The sequence below is a fragment of the Mus caroli genome, unplaced genomic scaffold (genome assembly GCF_978045245.1).
Source record: "Mus caroli unplaced genomic scaffold, Mus_caroli_1 scaffold_8, whole genome shotgun sequence".
In the NCBI taxonomy this organism is placed as follows: Eukaryota; Metazoa; Chordata; class Mammalia; order Rodentia; family Muridae; genus Mus; species Mus caroli.
In genome coordinates this window covers 35719755-35737633 of record NW_028227263.1, presented here as the reverse complement: position 1 = coordinate 35737633, position 17879 = coordinate 35719755, and the positions used below count along the sequence as shown (strand labels likewise).

Here is a 17879-nt window from a genome sequence, read left to right as displayed (position 1 = left end):
AGGAAGAACAAGCTGTGCTCAGAATAGGCCAGTATCCCTGGAAGATGAGCCAACGGTCTGGTCTGTAGCATGGTTTTTGGCTTTCTGTATATCCTCTCATTGGTACCTGCTTCTGAGGATGGAGACAGCATGCCTGCTACCCTCTTGTGATGGCAGCCCCACCCCAGGCCTATTCATTTAGAATCTTTTTAATTTGCTTTGGTGTTGGGGATGGGAACCAGGGTGTGGTACATGATAAGCACATGCTGTGCTACTAAGCACACCCCTGACCTTTGGAATCTTCATTTTTATCTTTGGAATCTTCATTTCAATTTTCTTTTCAGTAGCTCAGTTTAAAATGTAAGTCGTTGATAAGGTAAAGTAGACCAATATGTGTAGACAAAACCCAGTGCCCCATGCTCTACAAATGATCAAACCTCTTTGGCCCCATGCATTTTTTTTTATGTCATAGGTCAAAGCCCAGCCTAATTAAGGGATTGGTTCAAGGTCACACAATTAATTAAAAGATGGCAACTTGCTGCCAGCCCTTCCTGATGGCAGCTGGCAGCTGCTACAAGCAGGCTACTGGGTCGACTGTGTCATCTAGAATAGGAGCAGCAGGAACAGGGCTTTGTGGAAGTGTACCGGGTTCAATTAATACACAGGGCTGCACACAGAAGCCACATGGCTGCTATCCTGAGCCACAGGAGCATCTGTATCTATAACGAGCCTCTTTCAATCATGCCTGCACTCACGCAGGGTAGAACTGGTAGGTAGCTTTGGGATGGGGGCCCCTCACCTAAAAGGTTTGACAGGAAAAGAGGGGGTGGGAATTTTCAGTCCTTCTTCTTGTCTCAGGGGTGAGGTGGTCATGTGGCTGAATTATTGAAACCCTTCAACAGTCAGATTAGGGGAGGTCAGGGTTGCCTGGCTGTCAGGCTGCTGAGCTATGGCCCTCCTACCTTAAGTCCTATGTGATTTCCATTTAACTGCCCAGGTTTATGTCTCCTAGGATAAACTGGCAGATGTGCCTTTCAGTGATTTGCTCTAGCAAGTTCTTGAGTCTAAGGAGAAGGCTTGGGAGCATACAGCTATGTCGCCGGAGGATGGTCTTGTGTGCCCATGCAGACTGTGCCGTCTCTGGGGAGTTAGTATCAAAACCGAACTGAATTTTTGGACAAGCCACTTGGTATAGGATTGTGTGGAAAAAATGACATGCAATTTGCATATCTAAGAAAAGACCGCATCAGTCAGAGCCAAGATGTATGTTCAAAGTATACCCTGGCTTCTGAGGACTTAGTGTGAACAAATGAACCACCTCATGATGAGTTTTGTATGATGAGTTTGAAATAGCCTTTGAATATGTGGGGTATATAAAGAGGCTGCATTCCAGGCTGCATGTGATGGCACACACCCACAATCCTGAGAAGGCATTGCCTGCTTATCACCCTAGGCTCTCATGATCTCATCCTATGATGGTATTATTCAATAACTCCTGAGTCAGGACAAAATAACGAAAGATGCCAGTTTCCATGGAAGGACCCTGTCGTTAGCTGTGTGAGCACTGGTTCTGGAGCAGGGACAGTGGGTAAGGACTGGGAGGACACAAGGCTTGGCCACAATGGGACAAGCCCCACAACTGCATCATTCCAGAGCCACAAGTAGGACCAGTGACAGCCTTGGCTTTTCTCTCCCCACCCCCTCCAGTTCGGACTGCAGCTATGGAGAGCGGCTCAATGCTATGAGCAGACCCGCTCAGCCCCCAGGCTGGCCACTGAGGAGGCCTGTGAGCCCCCAGCTGAAGCTCCTGGCTGACATAAGGACCAGCATTCCTTAAAGCAGTGTGAGGTAAACTCCAAAGATGATGGACAATGTCCCCTGCAGAAACCAACTCCTCAACCCAAAAAGTTTGTGACCCAGCCAAGACTTCAGTGTCTTCTGCCTGAAATCAATATAATCTGCCACTCGCCAGGGGAAACTGTGACCCAGGAGAGGCAGGAGCTTGGCACCTGGAACAGCTTACTAGGGGAGCAGAGAGGACACCTAAGACTTTCCCCAGATGCCGCAGGGCTGGGTCAGAACCCAGAAGCTCATGGCCACACCCCAGCATCTCTGTGCTTCCAAGGCCCAAATGGTCACAGTTTAGATGGAGCCTTGGCCCCATGCTGCTCCCGAGTACTGCACAGTGCAGAGCCAACCTGACTTCACAGCACTCAGAGGTTCTTTTTCTTAAGAAATAAATTTAATTCTGGATGGTTAGTGAACATACGGCACGCGGTGCCATCATGGAAGTTAAAAGACTCCAGTTACAAAAGCAGTAGTGGGCACAGCTTCAAAGAGCCGAGAGGACAGTGGGCTCCAGAGTCTACAAAGTACAAAAAGTTATTTCATATACAAAGAAAATACAAGTAATGTGCAAAAACCATTTCACAGGTGGCAAATTTATAAAATGAATATGATAAAAAACTCCTTCATTTTTATTTCCCAATTTCTTATATATTAGTACAGTTCTATTTTCTAGTGTGTTGATAATTTTTAATTTGAAAATTTGATTTATTTTTAATCTACAAAGTAGCTTTTATTATTTAAAAAGGAAACAACCTTTTATTACTAAAATCTTATGAATCAGTTTAGTTATTTTTATTTTAAATTATAAGCAGGCTATCTGAAAAATCAGGATATAGAAATCATATATACATATTTTGAAATATTAGTTTGGTATTTAACATATTAACATTTCAAAACACACACACTGACCAAGTTGCTAGGGCCTGGTGGCAGTGGTGGCTGCTCAGGTCCACCACAGATGAGAAGCATCCTTGAGTTTGAGGCTGAAGAAAACAAGGTTATCGTAACTGGGAGACCTTAGGAGCAGTTCTTCTCACAAGCAGTGCTGTCTGGTTAGCTGGCCTGTCCCCTGTGTGCTGGCCTGTCCCATGTGTCTCAGTTTGTCCAATGGTTCCCTGGTTAGTTCAGTGCTAGTGTTCTGTGGGCTCGCACACTTGTTACTTCACAAAAAGCTGTGGGGAACAGGAGAGAACGCAGGACCCAGGCACTGTGTCCTCAGAGACTCGTGGTTTGAAGCAGTGTTTTCTGCACTGGCCCAGGTCATTCTGTGCCATTGTTAACCCCCTCTGCCTGCCACTGAGTAGTGACGTCTCCTGCTGTGAAGCTCCGGGGCAGGAACCTTGAAAGCACCTTCCCAGCACCAGGGAATCCACATCTCAAGGATCAGACAGTAGGAGGAGGTGTGTCTGACGGGACACCTATGTGGTCGGTGTACAGCGACCTTTGAAGGTTTGGATTTCTGTGGTCAAAGTTCTTGAAGTTATGGCTTTGGAGAACAGTCTTCATGGAGGAGGACTCAGGTGGGAGCCACCTTGCCTACATGACAGCAGCAGGTCCAGAGGCATCCTCTCTACTTCAATCCTGTTGGAATGCTGCAGGGAGAGGAGGGCCAGGGCTCCCACCCAGACCTGTGTGACATGCTAACTGCTTCAAGAGGGGACAGGGTAAGCAGAACCTCAGGCCCTGGGATGACCGTCATCGCCCTGTCAGGAGATGAGTTAGTTCCTCTACCTTTCGTGCTTGTCTGATCCTGGGCATCAGGCATCAGAGATGCAGCTCTGGATCCTGTCCATCCATTGCTGGGCGCTCTGCCCATCCTGGGCACAGAAGTTATACACTCGCTTGCTGGTCTTGAGCTACAGAAACAAGCGACGGAAGGGTAGACATAAAGCAGGACTGTTCTTTTGGCTTTGGGTGAGTGACAAACTAATCCCATCCTGGACAGACAGAACGGCCGGTTCTAACATCCTGGACAGACAGAACGGCCGGTTCTAACATCCTGGACAGACACAACGGCTGGTTCTAACATCATGAGTGGGTTTGGGGGTATTTTAAGGGCCATGCAAACAGATGACTTATAATTAGTCCCTGACTAATAATTTGAGTAGTCCTTAAAATGAAGACAGTTTCATAAAGTAGATTACACTCTCCATCCCTCTACAGGCTACGATGCTGTTCCCTGGCTCTGGGTTTCTACTATGGCTCCATTTGAAAAAAAGGGGGTGGCACAGTTCCCCTGAGAGCTCTGGCATACTGTTCTTGCTTTGGTGCTGTGTAAGAGAGGCCAGAGGCACCAGCTGGTCCTGGGACCCCATGCCATCCATCCCCATCTCCTTTATTAAAGTCAATTCCGGGAAGATGTCCTTTCCCCACTCCAGTGACTATGGGCAGTGACAGTGCTGCTCAGTGTGAAAGGTAGCCATGGGGATTCATTAGCCACTCACCCACAGCTTTAATTAAACACTCCTTTTTAGTGACTACCAACTCCTTGGGGGCCCTATAATGTTTGGAGGTCATGGAGAGACATGCAGAAAGAACAGGAAAGAGGAACTTACATCAAAGAAAGCCTTGTCACTTGTATACTTTGGGGCTCCCATGCTGGGGCCGGCAGGGATAACCATTTCTACTTCAGCCAGATCAATGTGGCCTTTACAGCTCGTGTCTTCCCCCGAATCATAGTATCGCAGCTAGGACCAAAAAGAGACAGACAGGACACAGTAAGGGGAAATGACCCAGCTTTCCAGACACACCTGACCACATCCTCTGCACCTTGCTTGTTGGGGCTGCCTCTGCATGGAAGAATACTCCAGCATTAACAATGCCGGCTGCCTCTTGTACACACCTTTAATCCCAGTACCTGGAAGGAGAGGCAGCAGATCTCTGTGAGTTCAAGGCCAGCCTGAAACTCAAAGTGTTACACAGAGAAACCATCTCAAAAAACAAAACAAACAACAAAAAGGAATTCCTGGATGCTGCTTTCAATCTAGTTGAAAAGCTCAAAGGACTCACCAGCAAGTCACAGAGGACTTGAAACGCCACTGAGCTAGACGGCTGGAGTCTCCCCAGCCTGGCCCAACCAAGGAAGTGACAGGAGTGCAGTCTTTACTCCGCTACTGAGCACTGGCTAAGTGACAGCATGGCACTGGGATGGACAAAGGACAAGGAAGGTTTCCCAAGCAACAGGAAGTTGGAAGGAGAAAGCAGTCTAAAATGGCACTGAGGGACATCACAGAGAGCTCCCAGCTGCCAGCTCTTGGAGATGTTTAAGTTTGGCACAATAACCATGCATTACTTTGGAATAAGAAGAAATGAAGTATTTTAAGAGCTTGCTGGTGAAAGCCTTCCTGGCCCAGGCAGGATTCCAGTGATACGACTGGTGTTTCCATCACTGTGTCTCGGGCCTCGACACCCCCCACCCCCACCCCCAGGCAGTGTCAGCAGGGCTAAATGGAAAAACCGTACACTTTCCACGCTAAAGAAAGTCAGAAGATTGGTAAGAATGCAAGTATAATTTGATGTAATTTTAAATTATAGTAAAAATCATGATTTTTCCTATGTTATATTTAGTGGTTTAATGGAACTTTTCTACACAGTGACGGTTCTGTGATTCCAGGGGACACTGCTATTTTAAATGGAGCTTTACAAAGGCTTCCATTTGTATATTTGAAAATAATCTCAATAGTCTTCATATGGATCAACAGACACAAAACCAAGAAAGCATTTCAATCAGAGGAAAAGATGGCCCCAGACCAGCCTTGACCAGGACGGGGTCCTCCTGACGCTGTCCCACAGTTGAGGTCCTTCCTGACGCTGCCTTCTACAAGTCAGCCTGAAGCAGAGGTGTCACTGCCCTGGTAAGGAAGGTGCTATGGGGCAGATGGAGAGTGCAGGAGCAGAGAGCATGATGGGAAGTCTCACCTGTAGCAGTTAGGGCAAGAGTTAAAGTCTGGCAGAGATGACTTAAGGAAGGTCTTGCCCTGACTGCTGTGAATCCCAGGGCTGGGTGGGCACATTCCTTCCCTGTGCTCCCATCTTTTAAGAATAGCAGTCCCTTGCTTAATATGCAGTGCAATGAGGTGGGGTGCAGTCATAAATGGATGTTTTCTGCAGCAAGGATGAAGGACAGCTGTGCCCTGGAAGGGAGGGGGCAGACACAAGCTCCCACATTCATGCACCAGGTTTAAGCTCCCGGATGCTTCCAGACCTGTATGTTAAGATGACATTTATTTATCAGAGTTCCAGTGCTCTGAGCACACTGGTTCAACTGTCCTGCCTTAGCTGTGCTCCAGGTAGAGGCTGCTTTAAAATTTCCTTCCAAAGATTACTCCCAGGGCTCAGGGGCGTTTGGGGCCTAGAAGAGCCACCATGTGCATAGGTGAGGCCGGGGTGAGCAGGCTGTGTGAGAGGTAAGCAGGGCTGGGGCCAGCCCAGGCCGAGCAGTATCTTTAGGTCTTACCTGGTGTTTTGTGACATCTAAAACAAACCAGCGGGGTTTCCAACCCTTCAGCAATGCTCCTCGTTTGTATAATGTTCCTTCAAAGGATCTAGAAGAAAACCCAACAAAACAGTTTATTCTGACCTTTATTAACAAACAAGAACACTGGCTTTTGTCTGCCAGGCCTCTGTCTCCCAAGTCAGGGCTCTCCTTGGAGTCAGGCCCTAGCCCTTTGGGAGGCTGGGGTTAGCATTCCCCTGGTTAGGAATTCTTGGTCTCCATGCTTTCTGCTTTGTTAGGAATGCTGCATTACTGAGGGAAACCAGGTTGGAAACAGAAGTCTGAACACGCCTGAGAAACACTAGCATGCCCTTGGCATTCCTAGTTTCCATGAGTCACATCTTTTCTCTCAGCCAAGATGAGTAGGCTGTGTGATGTGTACTACTGAAAAGGTATTTCCTGACACACATTCTCTCAAATACTGGTCCCCTGCAGAACATTCTACACGAAGCATTTAAGAAAACGAAAACCCAAGGAACAAAAGCAAATCCATCCTGAGTCCGCAAAGGCTGCTTTGCACAGGGCTTGCTTAGGGTAACACCATGGGGTTCCAGCTCTGTCACCTGTTCTCGTCGTTCTTGGATGTGTACTGGCTGTAAAGTGTGGCCGCCCTGTGCTCTACGCCATTGGACGGGGCGGTGGTGGCTCTCTGATCCTCACCCAGGCCACGGTGTAGCGGGTGCAGCGCAGGCCTCTTCTGATAGGAAGGCACGTTGGTAGATGCAATTCCTGGGGACCCCGCCGAGTGTCTTAGGGACTGAAAAGACAGAATAGGAGCTAGGAAAGTTTCCCAGTGGCTTAAGAGACTGGCCTGATAATTTTATTCATATACATGATCTCAGGGTAAAAACTTACTAGTGAGCCAGCATGTGTACAAAGACATTTATCCTGTGTTTGTCTGTTTTGGTATGGAAAGCAGAAATAAACTAAGGATTATTTGGGGACTGGTAAATAAACTCCACAACCATTGTCCCTTTATAATGAAGTTATAGACAGCTACCAAAATGATGCAAATGAATGGCATGTCTACCAACAAGAAGGCAGGCTTTAAACTACCATGTAGTTTATATAGCTTTTGATAACCTTCTGTGTACTGTTACTTTAAAAATACATCTTACTTTCACAATAAAAAAAATCTAGAAACAGTATATTATTTCTGGCTGGGAGGTGAGGTTGACGGTGAGGCTGCAGCCCAGGCCCTGCTCAAGGGCTGTCTTCTCCCTCCTACCCGATGTGCTCCTCAGAACATTTGTGAGTCCTCACTTCCCTGTGCTGAGCTGGGAGTCGGCCGGTCTGCTGTGGGTCTGAGTGGTGGCCCTGCCAGTTAGTAACTGAGAGATTTCTCTGCCTTCCTCCTCATGCGTGAGGTACAAACCGCACTCACTGAGGACAGCATAGGGCTCAGTCCCTTGGACATATGTGCTTGATAAACATTTCTAATAGCAGAAATAGGAAATGGGGTACAAGAAACAGAAAGCAAACAGAAAGGGAAGTGCAGGGACAGAAAGTAACATAGGGTGTCATCTTAGACTAGTTCCTCTTTGCTTGTTTCTCTGGAGCAGCCATAGGCTTGGCATTCCCTGTCCCTTGTGGTAGGTCAACAGAGACCACAGTGGCACCGAGATAGAGAACCCAGTAATTTCCTCTGGACTCAGTGCCTGAAACATGTGCATTATGTCACTGTGGGGAATGAGACATTCAGGAAGCATTTGGTCATCTGGACCCCCAGGGCATGACCCCTCTTTTTCACCATCTTCTCTGGCCACAAGCATGGCTAGGTTGCGGGCTGTGGGCTGCATCTGACTGAGCGCCCTCCCAGGCCCAGGTCCTTCGTAAGCTCACATGGGCTGTTCTCGGCTCTTCCTTGAGGTCCGTGGTGACTTTTTCCCACAGCTGGTGCCATCTCTCAGGAGTTTGATTCAATTTATGCTCCAATTTTTCAATTTCCTGCAAAGAAATTAAAAAGATGGTTTTGACAGAGCAATATTTCACGGAAGGTCAGGATGTACCTAGAGGCACAGGTCTCCTTTGTTCCAGGCCCAGCTGAGCAGCGTGGCTAGGGTGTAGATGGGTTTCCAGGTTTATTAGGACTCAGCAGAATTTTCTGAATAGGTTGATTTAAATAGTAAGAAATGTAGTATGTGTCTCAAACACCTTCACTCTTAGACAGCCTGTAAGAAATCTGATGACCAAAGCTAAGGCCAACTGTGGGCCCATGTCCCAACCCTAATGACAGGGCAGTTACAAGTTTTTCTTGAGAGAGAGGAGCCCCTCAACTTTGGAGACTCAAACCAGATGTGCAAAGAATGAACCAAGAGATTCTCATGAAAATGATTTTCCTCTGACAGGGGTCTGAGACAGCCATCACTGCAGCGTACTCTTCCTGGCTTGAAAACAGAGAGGGCTCTTCAGGAACTGTCTGACCCACATCGGAGCACAAAGCTGTTCCTAGATGGCTACTGCCAGGATGGCTCGGCTCCAGAATATGCCTTGCATAAAGCGTCCTGCCGGGCCATCAGTTGTTTCTCCATATTCCTAACTAAGGGGAGGAAAGCATCTGCGAAAGCTATTATCTAGAGCTAACTCAAGCAGCCCAGCAGCCCAGGCAAATGGCTGTTTTCTCCGCTGCTTCCCTGTAGCACTGCACAGTCACTTTTATGGGTGCCTTTGGCAACATTTAAGTGTGGTGTCCACTGCAGCATGGGATTAGGGCTGGTTTTTCAGATTCAGAATGCTATCTATGACACAGCCCAGGGTTAAGGGAGCCATCACAGATGCAAGTATGCAAGTTAGCCCAGGCTGCCCACCTGGAGCTCAAAGTACTTGTAGGTATGTCTACCCATGGCTGACTTACACTGAAAAGTCTCGTGAGGGCATCTGGCTGGCTGCAGGTCACATCATCATAGCATGGCCACACTGTCTTCCTCTGACTCTGGGGCCCAGCTCCTCCGGCTACATCTGACTCCTCATAGGGAAACTGCTTGGGGGTCAGCATCATCCAGTCGTATGAAGGACCTGCAGACAGGGTCTCTTCTGTGTAGTAATCCCACTTCTTTAGGCTGGAGACACTTACATTAGGCTTCAGGGCCTGTTTAAAGAAAATGTTGCAATGTAATTTCATCTCATCCCTGAAGTACTTGGTACTCACTACTAGGCAGCCCCTGACATTTCCAGAGTGTGGGGCAAGTGCATAAATTCATCTAAATACTTAAAACTTACACATTTGATAAATCATCAAATAAAACATGTTGGTTCTTGTGTTACTCATAGGAGCAGTGGCACAGGGGAAGATGATCCCTTCAGCTTTCCGGCCTCAGCTTAACCTTCTCCTCCCAGCCTGGCCCTGCATGAACATTTGTGAACCCTAGGCCACAAAGCTAAACTGTTCAGCCCTTGCCAAGCAGCTACTTGGCTCCTCTGGACCTTGGTACTCATGCACTGGCAAGGCAGGCTGACTTGGGAAGTAGCCTGATGAGAGGCTTGGATTTAGGCCAGGAATGTGGAGGTACACAGAGCAAGGATTGAATGAGGAGAAGTAACTTGTGGTGGTTTGAATGCACTTGGCCCAGGGAAAGTGGCAGTATTAGGAGGTGTGTCCTTGGTTGGAGAAAGTGAGTCACTGTGGGGGGTGGGCTTTGAGGTCCTGTGTTCAAGCTCTGTCCAGTAGGGAAAAGACCCTCCTTCTGGCAGTCTGGGGAGGAGAGCCGCCTCCTGGCTGCCTTTGGATCAAGATGTAGAACTCTTAGCTCCTTCTCCAGCCTGCATGCTACCATGCTGATAATGGACTGAACCTCTGAAACTGTAAGCCAGCCCCAATTAAATGCTTCTCTTTTTAAGAGTTGTATTGGTCATGGTGTCTCTTTTTAGTATTGATATCTAAACTAAGACACCATTTAAAAATGAGCATTTGGTTTCTTGTTGAAGGTCCCACTGAGAAAGGCCAGACAGAGTTCTAAATACTTGGGTTAGGGCAGCATCTCTGCATCCCCTAAGCACCGAGTTCTGTTTATCACACCGGCCCAGACCCCAAGGATTTTATGTATTGTATAAAACTGTTCCCATCCAGTAATAATTTTTGGGACAAAAATTGATGTTTTTGAGACAAAGTCTTGCTATGCAGCTCAGGTTGGCCTAGAACTCACAATATAGAAGAGGCTGGCATTTCTTTGTAAACATGTGACTCCTCCTGCTCCTATCACTTAAGTGCTAGCATCAGAGGCATGTGCTCCACACTGAGCCGTATGAAAAAGTAAAAGATGAAATTATGGGTTGGAGAGATGGTTCAACTATTATGAATATTTGCTGTTCTTTTAGAGATCTGAGTTATCAGCCCCAGCTTCACGCAGTCAAAGCTGCCTGTTGCAGGTTTGGGACTAGGTCATGCAGATGCATATATGACCAAGCCTTGCTGCCCCTTAGATATGCCGTCCTCTTGGCTGGGGTCCAAATGTCAGTGCCCTTCCTCAGGTTTATTATATATTAAAGCACTTAAAAATTTCAACTCTGGCCTGGCATAGTGGTACACCTTTAATCTTACACCAGTAAGGCTCTTTTCTTTGAGTGTGCTAACATTATCCCTTTTAAGGTCTAAAGAACTAGCTCCTAGACTCTCATTAAGTGTTCAGCGAATAGTTTCTCATTCCTGTTACAACCCAAACTTATACTGCTTCAAACTTTTAAATACCTTTGGGATAAAACCTACTCAAATGCTTACATATACTAAAACAAAGGGAAAATCTTATACAGAATATTTAGAAAAGACAAATGATTTCTTAACTCTACCTCTACTTCCACCGGTGAGTATAAGTAATTGAAGAAAATGGGACTCCGTGTGTGCATCTTGTCAATACACTCCCAGATACAAACTCCTTTCTTGGCATGTTTGTCACCTTTATCATCAAATAAAGTTCCTGTAAGTTAAAAAAACAAAAACAAAAACAAAAAAAGAACCAAAATGGAAAAAAAAAAAGAAAATTTTCTAAAAGTATAGAACACGGAGGAGAAAAGTGAAATATTTCTTACATTCCTGAAAGTAGCAACAAATGTACAAAAATCTTAAAAGCCAGACCTGCTAACAAAAACCAGGGAGAAGCTAGCCGAGCCTGGGCAAAGCATGGGATAGCAGGCTTTCCCACTCACGGCTGCTTCAGAATGTAGAGCCACAGAGGAGTCAGGACACAGGCTACACATTTCTTAGTAGAAAATGGACTTAGTTAACTGAGGATGCTCAGTTGAAAACATAATTCTATACTTTAAAAACCTTGTTTATTATGAAGCAATTTAAAGCATATTCTTGGATAAAAGTTTACTTGTACTCAAATGATAGTCAATGATCTGGACGGCAGAGGGTGTGCTCTGTCTCAGGTGACCAAACTTAGATTCTTGTATCTTCCTCCCTCCCCATGGTCTCTCTGTAGCCCTGGCTGATCGGAAACTTGCTCTGTAACTCGTGAGATGGCTTGCCTCTGCTCCTGAGTGTGTGTGTGTGTGTGTGTGTGTGTGTGTGTGTGTGTGGTGTTACAGTGGGCGTGTGCTGCTAAGCCTGGCTGAGTATTCTTTATTTTAATGGGGAGGGAAGGACATACATAGGCCAGGGTGAGGCAAGAATTCCTGGAGAGGCAGTGCTACTTTGTATGCAGGAAAGAATACTGTGAGAAGGTAACTTTTTACCACAAGAGACTGCCTCAGGCCCTAGGCTATGCCAACTCCCTGTAACTGTGGGCCCCAAAACTGATGCCTGTCTGCTTCTTCTCTGTTCTTCTCCCCTTACCTCTTAACTGCAGAGTCCTGCTCAGCAGTTCTCAACCTTGACCACATTAGAAAAGCCAAGATTTACAAAAATCTCAACACTCATGTCTTGCTTCAGAGCAATTGTATCAGAATCTCTGGGGATGAGCCTCAGAGGTAAGTCATTTAAGATTTAACATTGAACTGTTAAAGGCATCTCACGGTTTCACTAGGGGAGGAGGCACGCTGGAGGCTGAGATAGGTTCTAGACAGGAGAAAGACAGAAGGAGCAAGAGGTAGCCTGTGTTTCTCAGGACACTCCTCTGCTCTCCTCTTCCATTTTGGTGCTACCTGGTGACTGGAACCATGGACAATGGACTCTGTTTTACAGTATTCAGATGACTGTCTCAGAGTAATATACAAATGTAGGGAACACATTAAAAAATGTTTGCACCACCAGACACGATTCTCAAGCCCTATCAAGGTCCAATTCCAAGGCAGTAATACACTATTCTTTCAAGACAGTGGACACGGTGATGAGGCTTTTGTGATGAGCCCCGAGCTAGGACTGATGAAGTACAACAGTGCTGCCTGAGAGTCCAAGGCTCCACTTGCTGACCTTGGCGGGCAGAGGAGGAAGGTTCTCACAGCTGTTGGTAACTAGTATTAATTAGTTGGACTGAGTAGGCTGCATGACTGCTATGTCTACTGAGCAAGGACAGACTCCAACTAGGCAACCAAGACTGGTCTGGCTTATAAGCCAGTTTGGATAGGAAGAGAACCCGTTGGTAATGGCATTCTAGGATTCTAAGTAGGTTAGGCAGTTTATAAAAAACATGTGAGACACAGGATGAAAATCATTCATTCTTCCTTCTTTCCTTCCTTCCTTTTTCCCTCTGAGACAGGGGTTCTCTGTGTATAGCGTTGGCTGTTCTAGAATTCACTTTGTAGACAAGCCTGGTCTGGAAATTTCACTGAGTCTGCTTGCCTCTGCCTCCTGAGTGCTGATATTAAAGATGTGTTGCCACCATCCCTGGGCTTGAAAATAATTTCACTTTTAAATAATCACACAACCTGTCAACATGCTTGGTACAACATTCTCCTAATCCCATTCCTTTTGTCTTCCCTTTCATCTTTTTTAGATCACAGACAGAACAGGGCCCTGGACAGCTTCCAGGCCAGCTGCCCTCGGCTGGGGGACGAAGCTGCTTGGACACTCTCTCACATGTATCTTAGTTCTGACACTATCCCTACTGGGTCAGAGGAGCACTCAGCCTTGTTAACATGGTGGAACCACTCAGAAGCTTTAAGAGGCTCTGGCTGCCCTCATGTTCTGACTCAGCTGGCTGGAGGCACTGCTGCATGTGCCCAGCTATCTCTAGTCAGGTCAGAGAACAGCTGTACCAGGGTTTGGTGTTTCTGTAACTAGAGACGTCATCTGGCACAGCAGGCATCTTGGTCGCTGGCCACATCTGCATGGGGTGAAGGTAATTTTCTGACTAGCTTAGTATTTCACTGACAGCCATACATGCCTATGATACACCTTTTAGTGATAACATCGACTGAGCCTGTCACACCCAGGCTGGCTGAAGGCCAGATCCAGAGCTGTCACCAGCTCTGCTCACTACTTCGCCACCACATGCTACTTAAGAGACTGTTTCTGACTGTGACATAATGTGTGACAAAAGCCTAGGATGAATGGTTGGCCAGTGTTCTTTTCTTTACCCAAAGTGAAATATTATAGACAATTTTAACAACATGTCCTCGAAGTTGTACTTCTTGACTTCAGTGTTTAAACAGAGACCACTGGTAAAGCTCTAATTATGAAAGGCCCTCTTTCTAAACACTTACATGTGATGCACAGAGAATACCAACTTTGTTTTACTTTAATCCCCCATCTCCTGAGTTCTAGAATTACAGGCACGTAGCACTACGTTTGGTTTACATGATGTACATGAGGGGACTCAGGGCTTTGGATATACTAGGCAAGCATTCTTCTGACCAAGCCACCTGGAACAAGTGCTGACTGCTGCTGCTTTTTCTTTCTCCCGCCTCCTTTCCTTTCCTTTCCTTTCCTTTCCTTTCCTTTCCTTTCCTTTCCTTTCCTTTCCTTTCCTTTCCTTTCCTTTTCCCTTTTTCCCCCTTTCCCCTTCCTTCCTTCCTTCCTTCCTTCTTGACATGTTAACAAAAACTGCCATGCATATTCCTGTTTTCCTAACAACACCCCCCAGGAAGTGCTTTAATAGACATTCAGAATCTTCTTTTTACAAACATAGCTATTAGAAACTGTAATGATTACAATGCTGTCTGCAACTCCTCAAGTGCTTATTACATGACAGCAAATACTGCTCACGGCTGCTTCCTGTGGCCTTACTGTACCTTACCACTGTCCCCATCTTACAGATGAGGAGGCCGAGGCTCCGCGAGGGCCTTCACTTTCCCAAAGTAAAGCCTGTGAGTGGTGGTGCTAGCCTTTCACTTGGTGTGTGTTTGGTTTGGAGCCTTTTGCATGAACTGCTACCCAAACTACAACCATGGACAGATCCTTCCTGCCAGAGGGACAAGAATGGAAGTACTGTGAATTAAACATGTCTCCTACACCCTGGGACTGCTTAGGAGTTAATAGTAAGCACGTTTCACCCTGTAAAGGGAGGACAAGAATGAGCACTTGCTGTAGCTGGTGGCGAGGAGAGCAGATCTCCCTGGAACTGGGCAGGAGCTCCCACCACTCTACACTCAGTTGCTTGGGATCAGTTACACCATTGATGTTTCCACTAAAAACACGCAAAACTAACAAAAAAGATAGGACAGGGCCATATAAATACATACCATGTTCTAGTCTTTCATAGTCTGAATCCAGGAGAAATGTTTTAAAGCGATTAGACACATAATGGAAAGCCAAGAACTTTAGGTAATAGAGATTGAATTCAAACTCAGTTGGATACTGGTTGTGAACCTGAAATATACAAAAAAGAAAGAGTGAGAATCCAACAGAAAAGTAAAAGCCATGCCACGGAGTGCTTAGCTGAAATACGCAGAAGACCTCTGCTCATCATCTGACAAATGCTGAACCCCCACCACTACAGAGATGAGAAGGGGCAGGGTTTTTTAGTCCCTACTATGTATGACACTAGACTAGGGCTGCTTATGTAATTTCTACAACATTACAAGACAGGCCTTGTTGTTCTCCATTTACATGTAACACCATTCAACAGAAACTTTTAGGCCCAAATTTTAATACTATGTTGTTTAGCTCCATTCAAAACACTATAATGTGCCAAAAAATTGACAAATATAAATTAACATAGCATGTGGCTTTTGTTGTGTGGCAAACAGTGTAAAAACAGAAACAAATGGACTCATGAGACTGTATGAGCCAGGTCTGGATGCTTTATGTTATATAGTGTCCTCTAGATATTCAGGAGAAATGAACTATGAATAAGGTTGCCTGAACGAGACCAGCTGACACCACCAGCTGACAAGCTCCTGCAGATGGGAACTCCACATGCTGGACCCTGGATGCACAGCTACAGGAGCACAGTGGCTGCTGGGAGAGGGGGAGGGAGAGGGAGGAGAGGGAGAGGGAGGAGAGGGAGAGGGAGAGAGGGAGAGGGAGAGGGAGAGGGGGAGAGGGGGAGAGGGGGAGAGGGAGAGGGGGGAGAGGGAGAGGGGGGAGAAGAAGAGGGGGGGAGAAGAAGAGGGAGAGGGAGAGGGGGAGAGGGGGAGAGGGGGAGAGGGGGAGAGGCAGAGGGAGAGGCAGAGGCAGAGGCAGAGAGGCAGAGAGGCAGAGAGGCAGAGAGGCAGAGAGGCAGAGAGGCAGAGAGGCAGAGAGGCAGAGAGGCAGAGAGGCAGAGAGGCAGAGAGGCAGAGAGGCAGAGAGGCAGAGAGGCAGAGAGGCAGAGAGGCAGAGAGGCAGAGAGGCAGAGAGGCAGAGAGGCAGAGGCAGAGGCAGTCTCATCCAGGAATGAGCTCCTCCAGAGGTCGTTGGCTCACAAGGTGTCAGCTCTTGACATGCGTATATATAAACAGGGTTAGAGGAACACAGTAAGCTTTACATATGCATGTATGCATACACACACAGGTGTATATGTGTAACAATAAGAGATCATGAGCCTGGGAGGGAAAGACAAGGTAGGGTTGGAGGGGTGGGGTGGGGGATGGAGATGCAGTGTTTAGGTATGAAGCTATCAAAAACATCTATTAAAAATAAACACTTGAAAAGTTTATCATCTGGTTAGACACCTAGTTTTCTGTGGTATTCTCTCTTTTCTTTTCTTCTCTCTTTCTCTTTCTCTCTCTCTCTCTCTCTCTCTCTCTCTCTCTCTCTCTCTCTCTCTCTCACACACACACACACACACACACAGAGGATACTTTCTTACTGATTTTTTTGATTGAACTACATTTTTACCGTATTAAGTAATGCTAAATAAAAGCTTCTGAAGTATACACAGTGGGCCTGCACATAATGGGGCCTCTTTCTTGACATGTTCTGAATCCTGGGGAGTGTAGCCCTTAGAACTGTATCCATCTCTAGTATGGATTTTCTCGTTAATGAAAATACAGGAATTAGACCCTATGGGTTTCCTGTGATTATAGTATAAAAGCAACTAATTAGAAAGACTAAGAAGAGTTGGGCAGTTTACAGTTGTAACTAAATACAACTCAAGTCAGACAACAGTATTTTATAGCATTATCACTGTACATTAGAATTAGTTCCTTGGCCTGGTTTGCAGGTTGCACGTCTTTAATCCCAGTCCTCGGGAGGTGGAGGCAGGTGGAACTCTTGGAGGTTTCTGGCTAGTCAGGGCTACATAGTGAGACCCTATGTTTTAAAAATTCTATTATTTTAATCATATGTATGTGTGTGTGGGAGGGTTTTACACAGGAAAGCAAGTGCCCACAGAGGTCAGAGGCGTGTGATTCCCCTGGAGCTAGGATTACAGGCTCACAGTGAGCCGCCTGACGTGGGTTCTGGGGGCAGAAGTCAGGTTTCTAAGGCAGAGCAGTATGTGCTCTTAACCACTGAGCCCCTCTCCAGCCTGAGGCCATGTCTTAAGAAAACAAGATATTAGATTTGGTAATACTTTCCTCATTCCTGTAATGGAAAATAAAATGTCCCCTCTTGCTTTGTTAGGTGCCTGCTGACTATGTTGTAATAACAGTAATTCTTCCTCAAATGCTTGCCCCTCTCCTTTTTTTTCGGTCGAGTAGACAGGGCCTCACTTTGTAGCTCTGGCTGTCCCAGTCACTATGTAGAACACATCTAACTCATAGCTCCACCTGCCTCTGGCTCTCGACTATGAGATGGAGGTGTGTACCACCCTGCATGGCCTCTGTTTCCTCTTCTGGTGGTGCCGGCAATTGAATGCAGGGCCCTGCACATAATGGGCAGGCACGGGACCATAGAGCTACAGCCAGCTCTGCACCCAGCTCTTCTGGTTCCTCTCTCAGGCAGTGTTCAGACTTTAGGCTTCCTCCCTGACCTGTCCTCTGATGTCAAGCAAAGCTTTCTAGCTCAAGATTCTGGGTGGAATTAGTGTACATGCCGAGACCTGGTGATTCATAGAGTTGTGTAGCCAGTGAAGGGGATGAGCTGAGGATGGACCCTGGCTTCCTGAATCTTGGGGAGGCAGAAACTGCAGTATGCTCAGATGGAGCAGCCTGCAAGGACAAACTAGTCCAGCAAACATGGGAACAAACATTCGGTAGTCATAGGCCACCCCAAGTCACCATTTCCAGAGGAAGAAAGGTCCAGTTCTCTATTAGAGAATTCACTCCACAGAAATGCTTAAAGGACATTTTAACACTTCTCTCAATGACTATTCTCTCT

The 17879-nt window shown here is 46.5% G+C and overlaps 1 protein-coding gene across 7 annotated transcripts in view; it reads right to left on the bottom strand.

Annotated features, from left to right (window-relative positions):
- Window positions 1–2205: 2205 nt before the first annotated feature.
- Sbf2 (SET binding factor 2) overlaps window positions 2206–17879 on the bottom strand; it is a 321747-nt gene continuing 306073 nt past the window's right edge. For 6 of the 7 annotated variants that reach the window (XM_021166296.2, XM_021166298.2, XM_029479589.2 and 3 more), the window contains 8 exons: window positions 14879–15005; window positions 11105–11232; window positions 9177–9410; window positions 8165–8269; window positions 6886–7079; window positions 6284–6371; window positions 4383–4514; window positions 2206–3683 (listed from right to left, as the gene is read on the bottom strand). In XM_021166296.2, the coding sequence (XP_021021955.1) occupies window positions 3585–3683; window positions 4383–4514; window positions 6284–6371; window positions 6886–7079; window positions 8165–8269; window positions 9177–9410; window positions 11105–11232; window positions 14879–15005 (1107 nt within the window). In that variant the 3' untranslated portion in view covers window positions 2206–3584. The remainder of the gene's footprint in view (window positions 3684–4382; window positions 4515–6283; window positions 6372–6885; window positions 7080–8164; window positions 8270–9176; window positions 9411–11104; window positions 11233–14878; window positions 15006–17879) is intronic. The other variant, XM_029479590.2, reaches the window with a different exon arrangement.